The sequence below is a fragment of the Limanda limanda genome, chromosome 1 (genome assembly GCF_963576545.1).
Source record: "Limanda limanda chromosome 1, fLimLim1.1, whole genome shotgun sequence".
NCBI classification, from domain to species: domain Eukaryota; kingdom Metazoa; phylum Chordata; class Actinopteri; order Pleuronectiformes; family Pleuronectidae; genus Limanda; species Limanda limanda.
The window spans coordinates 34,201,811-34,221,923 of record NC_083636.1 but is presented as its reverse complement, the minus strand read 5'-3'; the positions used below and the strand labels follow the sequence as shown (position 1 = coordinate 34,221,923).

General features: G+C 41.0%; 1 protein-coding gene across 1 annotated transcript; it reads left to right on the top strand.

The window, feature by feature from the left end:
- The first annotated feature begins 1,788 nt into the window (after window positions 1-1,788).
- glis3 (GLIS family zinc finger 3) lies at window positions 1,789-15,856 on the top strand. The gene is made up of 10 exons (XM_061080084.1): window positions 1,789-2,155; window positions 2,744-2,882; window positions 2,969-4,082; window positions 9,235-9,396; window positions 9,521-9,631; window positions 11,770-11,908; window positions 12,073-12,145; window positions 14,727-14,884; window positions 15,423-15,599; window positions 15,726-15,856. The coding sequence occupies exons 1-10, from the start codon at window positions 1,789-1,791 to the stop codon at window positions 15,854-15,856; spliced, it is 2,571 nt and encodes an 856-aa protein (XP_060936067.1).
- Window positions 15,857-20,113: the final 4,257 nt, after the last annotated feature.

The following is a 20,113-nucleotide window of genomic DNA, read 5'->3' as shown; positions in this document are numbered from 1 at the left end:
CTCATTCCCTATGGGTCTCTGCTGCTCCACTGTGTAGATATGGAACATGTTGAATATACTGGTGTATTTATTTCTTGTTTCATACCCAAAACTCTTCCACATGTCGGTACAGAGCTTTTTTTAAACAAATAGTCTGAAGCCAAATCAAATTATGTGACTTAAATTGTTGCTCTATAACTTTTGACAAAAGTGGGATGTGCTCTTTTAAATAAAATGGGTTTAAAAAGCTTTACATTTTTTATTTAGAATCATGATATTACTTCATACAACTTTGTAACAACTAAATAATGCAGATTGATTCTTATGCCAATAGTTCAAATTCACATGGTGACGTGATGGCGCGCGCGCTCAACCTGAAGACTGCCTCCAATACGCACGCGCAAAATAGGAGCAACCAACAAACCTGCGACTAAAAATAAAAAGTCTTCAATTATTTACTGTTTAGTGCGAAAGTCCACACGAAGCCGGTGTGAAGGGCAAAAGGGCGCCGGGAGTAGAGAAAAGTAGTTCCTGGTAACAGGGAGGTGGAGGTGGATGTGGTGCTGCTGGTGGTGGTGAGGAGGAGAGAGACATTCCTCCTCTGAGGCTCAGAGAGAACAACCATCACCAGGTCTGCTCGGAACCAGACCACAGCTCTTCTCCTGCAGCCGAAGACCCAGTCCCAGACCCAGTCGCTGCTCCGCGCACTCAAGCGCACACACGCGTCCCGACCTGACGCGCCACTCGGGAGAAAGTGTTGACGACAACTACAGCAGGTAAGAAGTTCACGCGTCGTCCTGGGATGAAAAAGTTGACTGTAAAGGTCATTTTTGTATTGTTTCACATAGTGGACTGTTCTCTAGTAGAACGTTTTTAAATATTAAATACAAAGCACAACTCTTATTCCTGCTTATTTATTTGTATTATATATAATACAAATTCCAACTTTGTTGAAATAGTAATTAATGAATCTACAGACGACAGTTAAACTAATTTTACAGCCCAAACTTGATTTGTTAAAAAAAAGTTGTTTACCCTCATCATGTTGTTTATTAAAGAAGAAGTTAACAAGTTAAGACATAATAAAATCTGTTTTCTTGTGGAGGTACTCCTTGAATGTTATAATTTATTATACAATTATATGTATCATTATTTTCTAATATACTGTTTTCATCATAAAACATTTTCAATTTTTTTATAGAATAATATTTTTCACTATTATCTAATAGATTGTTATTATTGTTTAATTTTGTATTTTATTATATTATTATAGTTTTTTTTACAATTTTACTACAGACTGTTTCGTCATAATTCTATGTATTTTTTTGTTTTGTTACATTATTACATTTTTTACTATTTAATGATCAACTAATAGTTATCGATATGTTTTAAACCTGAAAGGACTTTGTTAAGTGCAATGCAAAGTTATGGTGTTTGTGGTTGAGTGGTTCCTGAAGTTTCAAAGTATGAAGAAAGTACATAGTGTGTTTAATAGTAATTTTAAAAAAATGAAATCCCATGTTTTAGTTCAGTGATTCTTTATTTGTTAATTTATCAACAGGTAGAATTGTGTACTATCAGCGCCTGTCTAAAGCAAATTTAATGAATCGCAACAGTTCAGTTGTGATTTGCTCATGAGCGTAGAACTTCTGAACAACAGGTTTCAGATCCTCTTAATTAATGTCTCATATACTTTTATGATTTCTTGTCTTTGAATCATCAACAGGTATGAGCTGCATACCACCAGGTCCTGAGTAAAGCAACTTTTTTGATATGCAACTACAGTTCAACTGACAAAACGTTTCAGCCATGAGCGGAAAAGGCTGCCAGCTCCTGGTGTCTCCATGCAACGTGTCCCCGTCACTGAGCATGATCGCGGGACACCAGTCCATCAGGATCCCCATGTCCCCCTCGCCACGGCCCAATCTGAGTCCCTCCTCGGGAGCAGAGACAGCCAAATCAGGAGACGTCCACTCCCTGGCCTCTGGGAACCAGAGCAGGAGCCTCGTGGTTCTTCCAACCCTGAGCCTCCGCAGGCAGGTGCTGACTTACGGGAAACATCTCAACGTGCCCACTGCTTCCCCACAACTGCAAGTACCTGCTCATCCTCCTCCCACCACAACAGTGACCAATACCACTCGGACGAAACCGGGCTCCTCAAACAGCAGCTTCAAAGGTAAAAAACTAAAGTTACTCTCCCGATGAGTATTTGGACACCGCAGCGTTCAGCTTGTAACTCAACACACCCATGGTCTGCATGTAATCAGCAAAATCAGGGCACTCATCTAATAAAATGATAAAGTCTGGCAGAGCGATGTGGTGAGCAGACTCAGCTCGTTCCCAAGCTGCTCCTCACAACCCTCGCCCGGCTCCCTGCTCGACTTCTCGGCCTCTTATTTATTGATAATTAACCAAGCATAAAGGCTGTCCTTAAATTTCTACCGAGGAAAAGTGGAAGGAGGTGAAAAGCTCATTTGTGATTAACAGAGCAGAAAGTGTCTCAGGCCGAGCAGGAGGTGACCGGGGGGAGGGGAACTCCACAATCTACTGTATAAACTTTTATTAAAGCAGAATAAATTTGATGCTTTTAATTTTAATTAGGATTGAATATCTTTTCCTGAGACTTGTTTAATAATATGCTAACAAGCTGAACTGATTCGTGGAGATTTGTTGAATGTGGATAAAAGTTGTGTCTCTGTTGTAACCTTATTGTGTTTCTCATGTGGATGATCTGTTTTTTTGAAATTCTGGGGTTCAGGTCCAGCAGGTTGTCCTGTGTCTGATCACACCATGGAGGTATTCGGTCAAGCAGCTGCTGCTAACCTGACAGTGACTTCTGTCAAAGGCCAGACATTTCCTCCGTCTTGTTTACACGGTGTAACAGTTCCCCACACGGACGCCAGGTGGGCAATATCAAATTCATTATATGATGATGAGCTCACTAAACCTTTACAGTGTTACTAAAGTGGATAACAACAATGTGTTCCAGGTCCTTACTGTCCAGAGAATCCCTGGCATCCACTACCCTCAGTCTGTTTGAAACACAGTCAGTGTTTAGTGGAAGACACGACTGGCCATATGGCTACCGTGTGCTCCCCCCGCTGGGACCACCTCAGTGCTCCACCCAGGCCAGCGAGGGAGGCGAGCAGCTCAGCGTCTCACCGGGCACGGCCATGTCCGGCACAACCACGTCAGGAGGCACCAGCACCTCCGCCTCCCTGCCTTCGTACCTGTTTGCAGCGGACGCCGGAAGCCCCAGGGCGTCTCGGGCCAAGAAGAGAGCTCTCTCCATGTCTCCTCTGTCAGATGTCATGGGCACTGACTTCAACTCAATCATACGCACGTCGCCCACCTCCCTCGTGGCTTATATCAATGGTTCCCGCTGCTCTCCAGCCTCCCACTCCACACTCTCACCTGTCCAGTCTGAGGGTTATGGTCACTTCCTGGGTGTGAAAGGGCGCTGTATCCCCCACTCCCATCACTACGGCATGCCGGGCTTCTCCAGGGCTACGGCCCCACAGACAGTGTGCGGCCGAATGCAGGTGCTCGAAGAGGCCGGGGGTCTGGAGAGCCAGATGGCGAATATGGTGGTGGAGCAGCAGTGCCTCCCGGAGGACGGTGGGGCGCTGGAGAGAACTTTAGAGAGCTGCAGCCAAACCTCCAACAACCTGCTGACACCTTCCCAGTTACAGCGAGCTCTGCTGACCACAGGTCCACAGGGGCCTCCGCCACCTTACCACTCCCACCAGCATGTTCACCTCTCCAGCCGCCGCTGCAGAGTGAAGCCCTCATCTCAGGACCCCATGCTTCCTCCAAGGCACGGGATGGGCTTTTTACCCCAGGTACCAATGCTGGAGGAAGAAGAAGGAGAGCTGGAGGACTATGAGGCCCTGTGCTGCAAGTGGTTGGACTGCAGTGCAGTGTATGACCGAAAGGAGGAGCTGGTGAGGCACATAGAGAAGCTGCATGTGGATCAGCGGAAGGCCGAGGATTTCACTTGCTATTGGCTGGGCTGCCCACGCAGCTTCAAGCCCTTCAACGCCCGATACAAGCTTCTCATCCACATGAGGGTCCATTCCGGAGAGAAACCCAACAAGTGCACGGTACAGCATGCACTCACAACCGTCTCTTTTCATGCAACTTAATTTTTTTATAGCGCCTGACCTCTACATATCAGAAAAAATATTCCATATTCTATCTCACCTTCTATACACACAGCGTTTTCTCAATGAGATGAATGGCATTACCCATAGGAGGGCTGAGTGTATGCAGTCAAAGCAGGAACATGAAGGAGCTCACTGAGTTCAATTTTAAGTGTATGATTCAGAGACACAATATCCAAAGCTAGGGGGGAAGAAAACCTTCATGTGCTTTCTATGACCAAGGTTTAGATCAGAAATATGGCCCCTCTTTCCTCTTAAGTTTGGCCGTGGAGTAATTAGCGGAGCGCTGTGATAAGTGACGTGGGAGTTGAGTCAATTATGTAGCTGTTACATCTGCACAAAGGAGGCCTGGCACTTTAGCTCTGGCCCCGTGGCTCTCTAGTAGCCACTGAGCCTGTCAGCCGCAGCAGGGGACTCGCCCGGCCAGCGTCTGAAGAACTTGGCTGTTGTTCTGGGAAGGTGATGTCCCACAGTCTGGCTCTCCACAGGTCTGTGTCTGCGGCCAAAGAGTTGGCATTTAGCCACGGGCCTTGTCGTTGACGAACTGTTGGCTTTGTCTCTCCAAGATGGAACGGTCTAACTCTTTCATATGTGTTGAAACTTAATTAAATCTCTTTAGTTTGTATCTTGTTTTTGTCTGTGATGGGAACGGTTTTTAGTTTTGCAAAATCCTGCGGACAATACTTGCAATGAAATCCTTCATAACCTCTTTGGATGAGGTAACAGCAGTTATAACCTACTTGTGACATTACATTCAATATCAGGTGATCACTGTAGAGATGAGGAATCTTCCTGGACCAAGCCATTAATATCTGTACCTGATTTCACAGTCATTTTAGCTGCTGCAATATTTCAATAAATACCAAAATAGATAACTCAATATATCTGATGGGCAGTGTGGCTGGATGATATATAATCGGTTCCAATACATGTTTGATTTTCTCTTATGCAGTATAAGTGAAAATCATCAAATCATCAAATGTATTGTCTGGGTAATCTATAAATAAATTTCATGGCGATCCACTCTATCGTTATTTCACTTAAGTCCAAAATACCTACCTCATGGTAGTGCCCGTTATCAGGATTTATTGTCTGGAAACAAGAATGTCTGTTCTAAATGTCATGGAAATCCATTTAATAGTTGTTGACATTGCATGTGTGTGTTGTTGTTTTTTTTTACAATTTACAACTTTTGGACCATTAAGTGGTCTTTTTCTAACCCCCACTGGGAGAATACTTGAGAATTAGGTGAGTAATTGACCAACCACTTGCCAAACGCGCTTTGAACGTGTCAATGATTAACACCGTGCATACCTGCAGTCAACCTTTTGCACCACGGTACTCACTTATTAGCTGAAGCCCACTCTGTTGCCATGGGGCCACATTTTGTTGGCTGCAGGTCTGTGTTGCGTGTCATCATTCAATAAAGGACGAAAGTATCCGTGGAAACAACCCATGGCCAATAATGGAAGTCAAATAAAGTGGGTACTTGTGTGGAGCAATTATAGAACAGCCTGATTTTAACTGAAGAGAGAAAATAAATAGAGACAACACAGAAGACTTATCGCTCCCGTACTTTAATGAGAAACTTTTGATTTTCTTTAGGTCACGTCTGAGGTTAATTTCATAGACACGAGAACGATTGTGTATTTTTAGAGATTCTGAGTTTACACAGAGAAAACTGAACCCACCACTCAGAGTACACAACTGCACAAAGATATAGAACCATAGGGAAACGACTGGCAGGTGAGCAAACTGACGCCAGAGAGAAGAAACAAGTGCGAGACGGCAACAGAACAATGAGACGGCTCTTGTTACACAGGGAACGTAAAGGGCAGGTCCAGACTTGTACTTGTCATTTCACAATCTGTTTTAGTGATGATTGAACAGCGTGTTTACGCGTCGTGATTTAAAAACACAAGGTTTTAAAAGCCTCTTTTGAACTCAGACCTCAAACAAAGCAGATTCCCACTATCATTGTGTGTCGGCTTATCATTTAGGATTTTTTAAATAGTTTACACCCAATCCTTCTGTGCTATTACTGCCGTGCTAATCGCGATTTACTTCACCCTTAATTAATAATGCTGTGTTCAACAAGAGCATTTGCATAAAATGAGAATTAAAACCCTTTGTTCTTTGTTAATCCTCTGAATTTCCATATTTGAGCTGCTTGTAATTCGAACCCTAGTCATGTCAAGCCTGAGATTTCAGGTTTGACAACAATTTAGACATTCGCTTGGTTTCGGCTCCGGGAACTTTTGCTCCAATACCTGGAATTCACTTTTACTATTATTCAGCTTCGGGAAACAAATCACTATGTTCCAAATTGAATCTAAATTATATTATGTGTATATTGTGTTTCATTAAGTTAATGATCATGAACGAATCACGATTGTCCATAATTATATTACAGAGTATTGCAATCACTGCTAAAGGCTTGTTCACGGTATCATTAAATTACATTATGCTTTTATTTATTTAAAAGTTTGTATTTTATTTTCTGGTAACGGTACTGCATTTTTTTGGGTGTAATTTGAGGATGTCACAAAACTATACTTTCTCATTAATAACAGGGATGTAAAAGCTAAAAAAAAAGTAGAGATAAGTATGGAGAAAAATTATATCAAGATAAAAAGTATTCACATTATTATTTCTTTAAAGTCTAAAGGCTGATTCATGCTCCTGAGTGAAGGTTGTTGTTTTAAACTGTTCATTATGAGCAAAGAATGAAAAACACTTGATAAACAGCAAAACATTGAAAAAATCTGAGGTTGATCAAAAGACTTTTAAGTTGCTGTTACTGTTATTGTTTTATCACATAGTCCTACTGAAAACACACAGTTTGAGGAAACAGCTGAAACAAAAATTAGCAAACAAATGAGAGATATCAGCGGTGCAACAGAGAAGAGTCTGGTCCAGAGTGAGCTGACCTCAGAGTGAGACTGGGCACATGGACGGACGCTGCTGGCACAGACCGTCGCTGTCATCTCACAGCAGCCAGGGCGCGAGTCGACCTGCCAGGGCCTGTCAGACTCTGGCTGTAACACTGATCTACACTGAGGAGCCGTGCTGCTTCTGTTTCAGCCCCCCCACGTCCCCTGCGACCAACTAAAGAGCCCTCCGTGCTTTATGAGCGCTTCATGAGAGAGAGAGAGAGTTACACAGCTACGTACCCCTGGCTGGTCCCGGAGTCCTGGCAGTATTTTAGATTCATGTTGGTTCTCGCTTGTGCTTCCACTTTGGTTGCGAGAGGCCATTTATCTCGGCCTCTGCTGGAGGGTTTTTTTCTTGCCAAACTTCAGCCAAGAGGGTTTTCTGTTATTTCTTCAGTTTATATTAAGGATCGGTACTTTTCGAATGCATCAACCTCAACAGAATTGGAAAAGAGCGCTCAATGGAAGATTTGGGGGGGGGGGGGAGGCTGAGAGGTTAAAAGAAGCATTTCTCATTTTGTGTTACTCATCCGCCCAGTTTCAAATTTAGTCCGTTTGCTTTGACAAAATGTCGGGAACTCTTCATATTCACTGCCGATCAACCCGAGACCTTCTGCAATTTTGGCATTTCCAGAATACAACCACAGTCCATTCATCATTCAAAAGATGATTGCCATGTTATTGACTCATAACAATCGCTTTTCTGCTAACCGGGTTCAACTCAAAGTGATTGAAATCTTTACAGGCAAGTTCAAATTCAGAAACATCGTTTTTTTTTCTTCGAGAATAGATCAATTAGCCCTGTTGTGAGGAAGGAATGATAGGAACTTCTTTGTGGAATGTAAATGAATGTTATAAGTGAATTATTAATGGGAAAGAGAGAGACAAGTTTTAATTTGGCTCTGGCAGTGATGACCTGCAGGTATGAGAATGTGAGGAATCCAGTCTTGAAGGAACAAAAACAGAATTGGACATGCTCCGTGTGTTTGTTTTTTCCTCCACAACATTTAGTGAGGAAATTCCAAACCCCCCTGAGAGCGGGAAGAGGGAGAGTAAGGTCCTGGCCTTAAAAAAGCTTGGATGACTCACATGTTTCTGCAGTGAAGTCACCGTAGTCGCATTGGATAAAAAAAGAAAACTGGGATATTTGTGTTTTCTTGGTTCTCACGACACAGTGCGAGTGCCAGGTCTTCAGTATGATGCAGTTAATCATTCATATTAGTTGTGTATGTATTAAAAATAGCTCACTTAAAGTGACAGTTACTTTTGTAACTGATACCAGCTGCTGTCAAGGTGATCGAGGATAAAGGATTGAAAACAGAAAAGGACAATACGTTGATGTGTGTATGAACACTGACCCCTGCTGGTGACACCAATGACCATCAGAGATGTGTTTTTGAAAGGCTGAGAAGACGTTAAGTATAGTGAATTTTAAATGTGTACTGGAGATGAGAAAACGGGCCAAATGACAGCGTTGCCTTCTGGAAAGTCTACAGTTTTGAGTATGAAAGTGCAAAGCCTCATGATTCTCTCAGTGTATGCAAGTTTTGCTTTGACATTGTTTATTATTTTGTAGCAGGGGGACACAAAAAAAGAGGGAAATAGGAAAAGACAGATTTCCAACATTCATGTGCCTCTGTTCATTAGGTTCTCTATCACTTGAAATGAGAGTGAAGTTACCTAGAAGAGACCTGGACTGTAATCAAAAGGGTTCAAGATCCATGGAAAGTACAAATTCTCAAAATAATTCTCATCCAGTTGGGGATTAACTAATTGTAAAATGAAGGTCGCTTTGTAATACAAATATAAAGACAAGTAATACAATAGATTCTGCTCATGACTTGAATAAAGCGTGTAAAACAAAATATGCATCTGTCCCTGCCAAATGTTTACCCCCCTCACGTCTTTGCTGCCTGTCAAACTTAAAACTGAAATCATTTAACACATGCTGTGGTGTCAGTTGAGATTAAATCACCCAATATTTTTCCATTGTAATGTGTATCTGTAGGCTGCATCGTCTTTCACTCCCTCCCACACACTGAGGTCAGCAGCCTTTTTGTCTGCAGCGATTCCAACTAATAAGTTCCCAGCTCTGCGAGTACGCGTGCGACGCTTGTTGGACTCGTATCGACTTTGACTGGGTTTGCATGTGGTTACAGTTCGACGGCTGCAGGAAGGGTTTCTCTCGGCTGGAGAACCTGAAGATCCACCTGCGCAGCCACACGGGGGAGAAACCCTACACGTGTCAGCACCCGGGCTGCCACAAGGCCTTCAGCAACTCCAGTGACCGAGCCAAACACCAGCGCACACACCTGGACACAGTGAGTGGCAGCCCGGGTGGGCAGACACACGTGCAAATACAGATGGTGTTGTACAGCTATGTGTGTGTGTGTCTTTGTCTCTATGTGGTCTCTAAGTGTTCATGATATCTGTGGTTGTACGCAGAAGCCGTACGCGTGCCAGGTGCCTGGCTGTGCCAAGCGTTACACGGATCCCAGCTCCTTGAGGAAACACGTGAAATCCCACTCCTCTAAAGAGCGACATTTACGGAAGAAGGTACACGATCTCTGCAACACAACTCACAATCTTTACAGTTGGAGTTCTCTTTGAGAATAAACATTTTCATTCTTCAGAGAGTATTTTCAACAACTTAAAAACCCAAGCGATTATGGAAACAGTGAGCTGTATGTAACAGACAAAGGGAACAAATAGTAAAAGACATGTAGCCAATGCATTGAGTCCTGTTTTAAAAAGAAAGTACAAAGACAAGAGGGTTCATGTAGATGCACAAGCATGAAGTACAAAGGGGTTTGGTACAGATGAATCCAGATTGGAGGTTGTGCTGATTAATCCATTTACTGTGAGTCTGTCAAATACCTGTTCTGAGACAATCGCAGTATTACGTGTTTCTAAATAAGGCTTTTTTAAAGAAAATATACAATTGTGTGTGATTGCATGATGTGAACACCTACAACTCATGAAAGATAATCCTTATCCCAAATCCTGAGGCCAGAGGCAGATGTTTAGTGAGGGTTTTATTTAAAAATTGTACAATGATGGAAAAGAATGATTCCAAATGCTCATGAAAGCGTTAATATGACCACTGAAGACTTTTTCCATTTTACTTCTAACAATGCCGTAACATGGCATCTTATGAATGAAGTTTTTTTAAAGGACTGATGCGTCACTGTCATCTGACGTCTGAAATAACAGAACACAGAGCGATGTGAGCAGTAGACTTGATGTGTGTAGACTTGAATGGGCTCACTTTGTGGCAGCCTGATGTCATTTGCACATGACTTGATAAAGGTGAACACGGTGGACCACTGTGCTCAAGGTGCTCTGACGCAGGACTTCTCAAATCCGTTGGGTGCAGACTCTTCGACGCACTGTGGCCTCCTTGTATCGATCAAAGCAGGGGGGCGGTTAAAATGAATTTCAAGGTCTGCAAATTGTCAGAACCGGTCGCAGCCTCCCCATGAAGACACAGCCGATTAGGTTCATTAGTTTTAACTTGAGACCTTGAACCGGATCACAGCAGCGATGTTCTCAAGTGCACGGCATCGCTTCAACATTACGATCATGTACAAAGCTGCATCAACACAGTTTCATTTCATTGTGCTTTCATTTGTCAGCCGGTGATACTGAGTACATCCTCTCCTCATTCCACTCTGCTGAGCTCGGCAACTTAATTGCTCGCAGAAAAATGTAATTAACTTTCATTAACTAACATCTCGGCGCGCATGCAGTCAGATGTAAATAGCCACCTAGCTGTCTCGTCAGTTTACACCGTGCGTACACCCAAGCTGAGGTCAACACACAGAAGAGCTTGGTCACACAGAAATACACACAATTAAGATTATTGTCACTCGCTTTACTTGCCAAGCAACGTGACCGCATGTCGCAGATTTTCAGATCAGTCTCGTCGCCGCTGTAACAAATTTGCAACACGTGTGCGAGAGATTCATGCTCTTTAGCTCTTACAGAGGGTTATGTCACCATAGATACAGACAAAGAGGTGGGAGTTTTCTAAAAAAGCGACATTTTACAAAGTCTCCCACACACGCAGCTTCTTTCATTAAAAACTCAAGTAACAAATGTTGATTGTAATTGTGATTTCACTCCTGACTCTGTAGGTGGAGTGTATGTTAGATGAACACAAACTCTCAGCGTTATTCTATATATTGGTGTGTTTGCATGTTTGTCTCTTCACTCTCTGTATTTGAGTGAAGTAGAGTCAAAGGAAATGTGGGTAGAAAGAGAGATAAAAGCTGTTTGGTTTTCCTGCAAGATTCCCATCTTCAAAAGCCTAATCTGGCTACCATAGATTCATTTAAATTTGATTTTGTCATGATTTAATATTTTTTTGCTTAATCTAATAAGAATTAATGTCTTTCTCATTGAATTTTATGTCCAAGGATCAGATCTAATGAAGATTTATTAACATCTTACAATTCGTGTCTGAGGTGATTTGCTAGAGGAAGTGTGGTAATGAAGTCAGATGTGTAAAACCTTACTTTGTGATATCTTACAAATTAAAAAAATCATCTGCATAATATAAAAAACACAGGTCATTGAAAATGCTATAATTTAAAGTAATATTTTACATTAGAATAATTAAAAGGAAAATATGCCCGAATCTAATAAATGTTCATGCACGACAGCGCTGTTTATGTTCAATGTCGTTTCTGTAGATGAGATCTGCAGCTGGTGTGAACCAGGACCCGTTGACTGACTGTTTAACCATCCACGCTCTGCAGCCAAGCCTCTCTCCTCTGGCAAGGACAGACAACTTAAACCCGTCCCCTGGTGCCTCCTATGAGTCATACTCCGGTATGTCTCTGGTCGGACTCTTTGCATTAATAAGTTGTATTTATGTATAAAAATAACTAGATGAATAAATCATATAGTATGATAACGTATCCCCCTTGCAACCATGTGCACATAATAGGCTTATCTATTAGATTTGTGAAGTGTCTGTCATCCCTGTTCCTCAGCTGCTCCACAGGGACACGACTCCACCAGCAATCCTCACCTGACTCTGTTTGGCTCCTTACAAGATAATTACAGGTACTGAGGATTATTTTTGATCGGGTTAAGTCTGTCGTGGTTTGTATTCTTTAGCATATAATCCATGTATAACGTAGAATGGCAGTCGGTAGAGTGCAAACCTCCATCAAGGCCAAACAGTCGCACACATGATTGTGTAGTTCTTATAGTAGAAATCCTATTTAAAAAATGTAATGGTGTGATGGTAGAAAGGATTTATCCGTCATGAAATATACTGCTAACAAGTGGAAAATAGAGATCTGTGCCTTAGTGTATGATAAATTAATGAAAATGTTGAAATGGTAAAGAAAATCCGCAGCTGCTTCAAAATATATTGGGTTCATCCCGGGCCACATCCACCCACCAAGTTTGGTGTAAATCAGTTCAGAAGTTTTTGTGTGATCGTGCCAACAAATAAACCGACACACAAACAAACAGAAACAGGAGCAAACAACCTGTGGAGGAAAGCATACACTCCAATATAAATCATTCAACCTATGTTATTATTATTCAAAATTATGCACAAAGTAAATTATGTGATGGAATTCCAGATAGTTTATTTGCCGACGTAAAAATAGATACCGTGTTGGGATTCATATGCATATTCATTAGTAAACAAATCCTTTTCTATTTGAAATACTGGGAACAGCAACATTAGAGTCAACAGTTGGATCAGTTAGCTATACTCTGCAAGCCAACTTGTTTTTTTTGTTTCCATTTTGTTTTCCCATTGGCACCGTTAGAACTTCAAACCATGACTGATTAAAATGCCTAACAAATCTCCTTTTCTCTCTTTTCTTTCCTAACGAACTGAAACAATCAATTTAAACATCGGTTGTCATGGTTTCAAGGTTATAAGCTCATAATTAGAATCATCAAGAAGAAAAAAAAAAGCTCTTTTATGCACCCTGGGTGGAAAACGAAAAAGTCTAAAGGGTTGGGATTTTGTGTTTTGTTGTGGTTCTTGTGTGTGTGTGTGTGTGTGTGTGTGTGTGTGTGTGTGTGTGTGTGTGTGTGTGTGTGTGTGTGTGTGTGTGTGTGTGTGTGTGTGTGTGTGTGTGTGTGTGTGTGTGTGTGTGTGTGTGTGTGTGTGTGTGTGTGTGTGTGTGGGCGGGCGGGTGGGTGCTGCAGTTGGGAGTGAGTAGCATTCGAGTTTGGGGATGGCCAGCAACACATTTCCCTGGTCGACCCATAGGAAGGCGTCCCTTCATCTATACACTTCAAAGCATGTGATAGAGGATTTCTGCCGTTCTGAGCAGCCAGATGCTCACGGTTCCCTCACTGGCTGCGATTGTTCTCATATCAGCAGCAGGCCAGAGCTTTCACCGCAGGATTCTGGGCAGACAATTGGGCTGTGAAAGCAGACCCCTCCTTGCCTCATTGGTCTCGACCGCCGGTATTAATGGATGCTATAGCCACCGACAGGAGCGGCTGAGGAATTCTATAAGTGAATCATAAAAAAGAAACAAAAAAACACCATTTAAGGAGCAGTGGGAGAAGAAGGACAGTGTAATTACTTTTTTTTTAGATGTTAAATCGATCGTAAAATCCTTGTTGCCATTTTCGTTTTTCTGGGATTCCTTTGGGTTCAGTCGTTCGGTACTTTGGCACCAAACTTTGCCTCCTTTAATATTCCTGTTGTTGCCAAGTAGACGTACAAATGTGTTACTTGGGCAAACCTAGCAGCAGGGGTGTCATCACTATTTAAATCCACTACTTCAACAATGAGTTACATGAAGAAGTCTCTATCTTTTCTTTTAGAGAATAACATGTTCAATTAGCTCGTCTATTCAGAGTGATTACACTAAAGACAGGAGGAGCAGCGTCTTTGATCCATTATCTATATGAGAATGTGATGAGATAAAAGACAGTAGGAAGAGACTTGCAGTAGAGTCTAAGAAAACGCTAAGAATGAGCTTGTGTTGCACAGCCCACATTGTGCATATAGACAACAATGCATCATAAAGTGCAGCTAGAGTGCCTCCCTTGCCGCTTCTGTCAATTTCCAAGCCACACAATCAATCTTGTGGTCGTGATTGATGATTTATTTGTAGCCTAACTGGCCATTGTGCTTTTGTGTGGAACTGTGACACATACGGAGCTGGGTTCATAAAGGTGTGTGTTTGACGAACATTGAGAACAATCGGGATCTTGGAGGTTTTTGATCTCAGTCACTGGTTTGAAAAAAGTATAAATGGATGTGATGGTGACGTTTTTTTGCATTAATTGATGTCATCACATACATCACGATACTATACGACGTTGAATCGTGTTCAGGGAAGAACGGGGCATATAAATATAATAATATTGCCCCGTCCTTATTATATATATACAATATAGTGAGTCATCATTTTTAATATTGGAGAAATGTATTTAATTATTTTTTCATATTTAAATATATGAATTGCACCTTAAAAGTGCCGTAAAACCAAATCATGAAACAGCCAAAAATTCTCTATTGTTTTCAATGATTTTTTTTGTACTATATGATTGTGTATGTTAGAAGCTACCCAATAATTGTTTAGTTAATGAAAAAATATATATATTGTTATTTCTCTTAACGTGTGGAACAGAGTACTTAATTCAGTCTGAAATATTTCAGGTTTGTTGATCCTTCCCCTCACCAGCTCTTCCCTGGGGACCAGCGTGGCTCTTGCTCTTCCACCTGCCTCCCGCCTCCTCCCAATGGGGCTTCCCTGCAGAACAGCCGGGATCTGAAGCAGCCGAGCAGGCCTCCTGATCTCGCGGATCACAATCCGGGTACTGGGATGAGTCTATTATCCGTGCATTTCCCAGATTTGTCTAAACACCCGCTGCAAAGATGTAAATACAGTTGTGCTGGAGGGGGGAGGGTCATCTGAAAGTGGTTTATGGTGCAAGTTTCACATCTGAGCCTATTAGCAAACGTGTGGGCGGTTTGACAATCTGTTTGAACAGATTTTCTCACATGCACATTAATTGTGCAGTATATCTTTACGATGTGAAGCAGGTGGCTGGTGATTTTCTAGTTAGACGGAATCAGGCAGCTTCTCTCTATGCACCTTTAAATAGACATCACCTCTACACCTCCCCCAAGACTTGACAGCCACAGTGATGTTGACGACGTGCTCAGAAACACGAGGTTCAGTTTTAACTGCGAGATAAAGACGGGGTTTAAAAAGACCGGGATGCACAATTTATTTCTTTTATGAGGTCCGATGCCGCACAATGTATAATTTAAGGGAGTGAGGCAATAGACCTTTAATTAAACTGCTCTGTATAAGAATAAAAGAGTGAGGATTTCTCATTTACCCTGCAGAGCTCTCAGGGCAGATGAAGATGCTTTATTGTCCTCCACAATATGGTGGGATCACAGCAGAGACCAGTTCGAGTCAGCTGATGCAAGTTGATGCCTTTGGTGACAGCCTCGCTCCAGCAGTCAATAATCCCAGTGGGGAGGCAACCACACAGACGACTCTTCCCTGCATTGCAGGTAATGAAAATACAATCTAAACAAAATAGCCCCTTATTGCCATTGGATTTACCAGCATGCATATGTGGGTGTGCATGTCTATTCATATGTTTGTGTGTCTGTGTGTGTGTGTATGTCTGTGCGCGTGTCCGTGTGCAGAGTTTAATATCCCCAGCCAAGTGCACAATGTGACTCCTAATCAAGACTTTCATGGAGGAGATTTCTTCACTGGGGCCGACCACTTCACAAGTCAGGTCTCCTGCATCTACACAGAAGGATGATATCACCCGATAGAGGGATTTGTATTTGCTCCTTTGCACCGTTATTGTGTCCCTGCTCCATTTATGTCAAATGGTCAATATAAGAAGAACAGCAGCAGTTTCATTCAGCGGAGAAAAAAGAAAGATTTGATGATAAAAAAACAAACGAATATGCGGCTCCCTGGGTTATATTGCACTGACGTTATTGACTCTCACATTCTAAATATAAGTTTGTCTCTCTCTTTGTGTCTCCCTCTTTGTCTAAATCTCTGTAAATGTACCATCTGACTCGACACTCTGGCTCCGTGATCGATGTATAGTAACGACTGAGCCGACCAGAACTTAATGTTTACTTTTTCGGGTTCTTGTGCAGCTTGTGTGTGCCTCTGCTGACATTTTACTAAATATTCAACACTGCAATCAGAGCAAAGTATGCAAGGGATCATTTATCAAGTTTTCTTCTTAGAACCACGGCTTTGTAACTATAGTAACAAGACAGCCTTACCATTTCACTGTAACGTTCATCGACACAACCTGAATATACAGTAGCACTGTGCTATGAGGGCTGCTGTGCCTCCATCATTAGCCATTTTATTTCATTTTATTTGCTGTGAACTACTTTCTTTTCAGAGCTGACCCTTTTTGAAAGCAGCAAAGTGCTTTACATTCTGCAGACACTTGTAATTATGTTACCTAAATTAACTTATGGAGACTGCAAAACTTGCTTGAGATAAGGAGACAGTAATGGTGATTATATCTGCCTTTATTTCATTGTTTTGCATTGCACGGCACTTTTACTTCCAATCCATACTTGCAGCTGTATTACCATGGAGCCTTCACACATACACGTTTTTTTCAAAAAGACGACAACGTTCACCATTAACCCAAAAGAGAAATGATCAACAGCAATATGTTTTATACGATGTGAGGTAAATGTTTTGTAGTAAACTGACTAAATTATGCACAAATTGCTGTTTTGCCTTCACTTTTGTATACATTTGTAATAGATCAGGAAAAGGAATTAAATCATTTTCCATTTTTTGTCAGTTGTATAACCTTGTTTCTCTCAGTAATAAGAAGTTGCACCAATCTCATTTTGGTACATTCAATTTTTTCAAACATTAGCACACAGAAAACTTTCAAGGTTCATTTCAGTACTGCAAAGCACTGTGCAGTGAATAAAGAAGAAGACACGCACTCACCTTTACATACTGAGAGAGCCGTGACACTCCACAGGAAATCATTTCACTGGAAAATAAAAATTGAAGGCAAGGGTATTTTTTATCTGATACTGATCTTTATACAGCAATTTTTATTAGGCCTGGGTGATCTGTCCAAGAATAATATCAAGAGATAAATGTTGATATCGGTTGTTATTGATCATTATTAAGATAAATACAAAGGTTGTGGTGTTAAACATTTGATAAATAGCTAAATATTTAACAAATCTGCGGTAGATCAGTTTATACATCCTTGCTGTGCTTACACAATTCTTAAGAAATATATCCATATATATGGGACTTAAGCTATAATGCTACAGATGAAAATTATATCACGATAATTAGTGATATTGCTTTATTGGTCAGCCTCGATTTCCCACACTCCAAAGCACATTTCCTCAGGCAAAAACAAAAATGTTTAATTCTCCAAGTTGCTATCTCTCTACAGAGTCATTATATCCATCTTTGTTTGTGTTAAACAAAACAAGACAAAGTTTACAGTGACAGCAGAGTGATACTTTGTGGTAGCAATACAAATTCTGTAAGTGCAATAACTTCACATAAATCACAGATTTAATTAGCCACCAATGTGTCCGTTTAGTGCACGTCCAGCAGGCTCCAGTCTTCGCAGCAGTGTTTTTATTTCTTTGCTTTTTTTTTTAAATTGAAAGGACAAACTGTTTTACTTAAAAATAATTCCTTTAGCAAAAGAGTGTCAGTCTTCAGACGGGGTTTCACTAGTTGCTTAGCAACAACAACAGCTTTTCTAAAAAGCATCTGTCTAATACAGCTAACCAACAAAAAAAAGTGCTGCGCAGTGGACACAGGTGGTTGGTTAGGCTTTCTATCCAGTAAGAAGCTTCTTAAAAACCCTGGCTTTGTTTTACTCACTGCATCCTTTTTTAGCCCTGCTCATGCTAGTTGGCAAAATACTTCAACTTGCAGCACTTTCATAGCTTGATTTATATTTCATATTTAAAATGTTATGTTTCATAGATAAATATATATGACCCGTGTTTTATCATATCCACCACTTTTGCATAATGTGCAAAAATAAGGCCTAATGTTAAGATGAGCTAACATTTTATGTTTCAGAGACAAAAGTGCTTTCATTAACTTTAGGGCTAAAGACAGTGAGATTAATGGCAAGACGAATAAAAACTAATGGCCTTAAAACACACAGCGGAAAAGAACAGCTAATAATGAGATTCACCTTCGGTCAAACAAGCCATCTACAGATCATCTACATCTGTACCAGATTAAGTTAAGTCTCAGCACTTATTTGAAGTAATATAATGGCTGCTTTCTCCTCCGGGTCCTTTACTCGAGCCCTTCTTACACTGTGTGGAAATGGAAACATTAAAGAAGTGTGGTTTGGAGATGGGAACAATGAATTCAATGGTAAACCACCGTTCTTTTTATTCACTTGCGCTGGATTTCGTGAGAGAAAAAGCTAATGTCAACAGAAACATGAATGAAAAGGTGACACCCTGATGTTGTTGATGCTGAGAATGACACTTGAAACTTGATAGCAGATCTGTAATCTCTATTACAGACGTATTAACCATGTTTTGACCAATTTTCTCATTGGTCAAAATGGGAATAGGATATAGTGCTCAAGAAAGAATGTTATTTCTAAACAAAAACATGTCATGCCCAACAACTGTATTTGAGTTCAAATATTTGCTAGACCACACAAATCCCTGCTCCTCCAACCTGGACTTTTCTTATCCAACCACTAACCCTAACCCTGAAGAGCCTATTGGTCTAGACCAGGTAAATATAGAGTTTGAAATACTCTAAATGTGTATTTCACTGAGTGTGTACTAATGCACAACCTCATGTGCGTATCAGTACGTAAAGCGATAGTTCACCAAAAAACTAAAACTCCCTCATTATCTACCTACTACTATGCTGATGGAGGGGAGGGTTGGGTCCACTAAACACTTCTGGAGTTTCAGGGGTAAACAGCTTTGCAGCACTATCCAATACAATTTAATTAACTGGTGACCACAAATCTTCAAACGTTAAAAAAAATACAACTGGAAAAGAAAAACTGCCCTTGTGGTGTCAAGTGTCCGTGAGCCCCGACATTCAAATTAATTCGGCTTCATTTACACCATGTGTGTGCGCCTGAAGTGAACTCGGCTCCAGAGGAGGACAACAGAGGAGATTAGGGCTAAAAATATGGTGTAAATGACGCCGTTTGGAGTTGAATTTTAATTTTGGGTTTTGTTCTGTTTACCCCTGAAACTCCAAAAGTGTTTTGTGGACTCAGTCGACCCCTCCATCGGCTTAGTGGTGAGTAGATAATGAGTGAATCTTCATTTCTCTGGTGATCCAACCCTTTAAGGAAATAAACGAGTGATTAAAAATGAAGGACTGTATGTGACTAAATTACAATAAATTATTACTAGAGGGGTTTTTCTTTTTTCACTTGGGCACCTGACCCCCCCAAAAAACAAATCTGTGCACGGCCCTGGTCATGAAGCATCATCATTAAAGGGAAAATCCTAATTGTGATAAAAATTAGTTGTGGATCTTGATTAAGTGATGACTGCAGTTGGCCTAATCAACAAGGCCCGGGACCCCCACCTGACTCTGACTTTTATTCCACCCCCACACCTCTAGGATGTGTTAAATTAACACATTATATCATATCATATTATATTATAGTGCATTACATTGCATATTGCAATATGACACTGTTAACTGTTTTGCATTTCACTTTTTACTTCACTTTTTATATTTTTTATATATTTTTATTCAGAAATGTTTATCTCAAAATAAATGTTACTTTGTATAAATATTGGTAAAAAGTGAGTAAATAAGTAAACAGTGAGTAAATATATACTGGTTTCCCATTTTTTATTGCTCTCCTATGCATGTTGTATTTATTGCGTTTTTATGCTTCTATGTTAATTGTTTGCACCAATACCCAGAGCAAATTCCTTGTATGTGTGAACGTACTTGGCAATAAAATACTTCTGATTCTGATTCTGATTCTGATAAAACTTTGAGTAAATGGGGAAAACCCTGCAGCAACTGGGACCTTCAC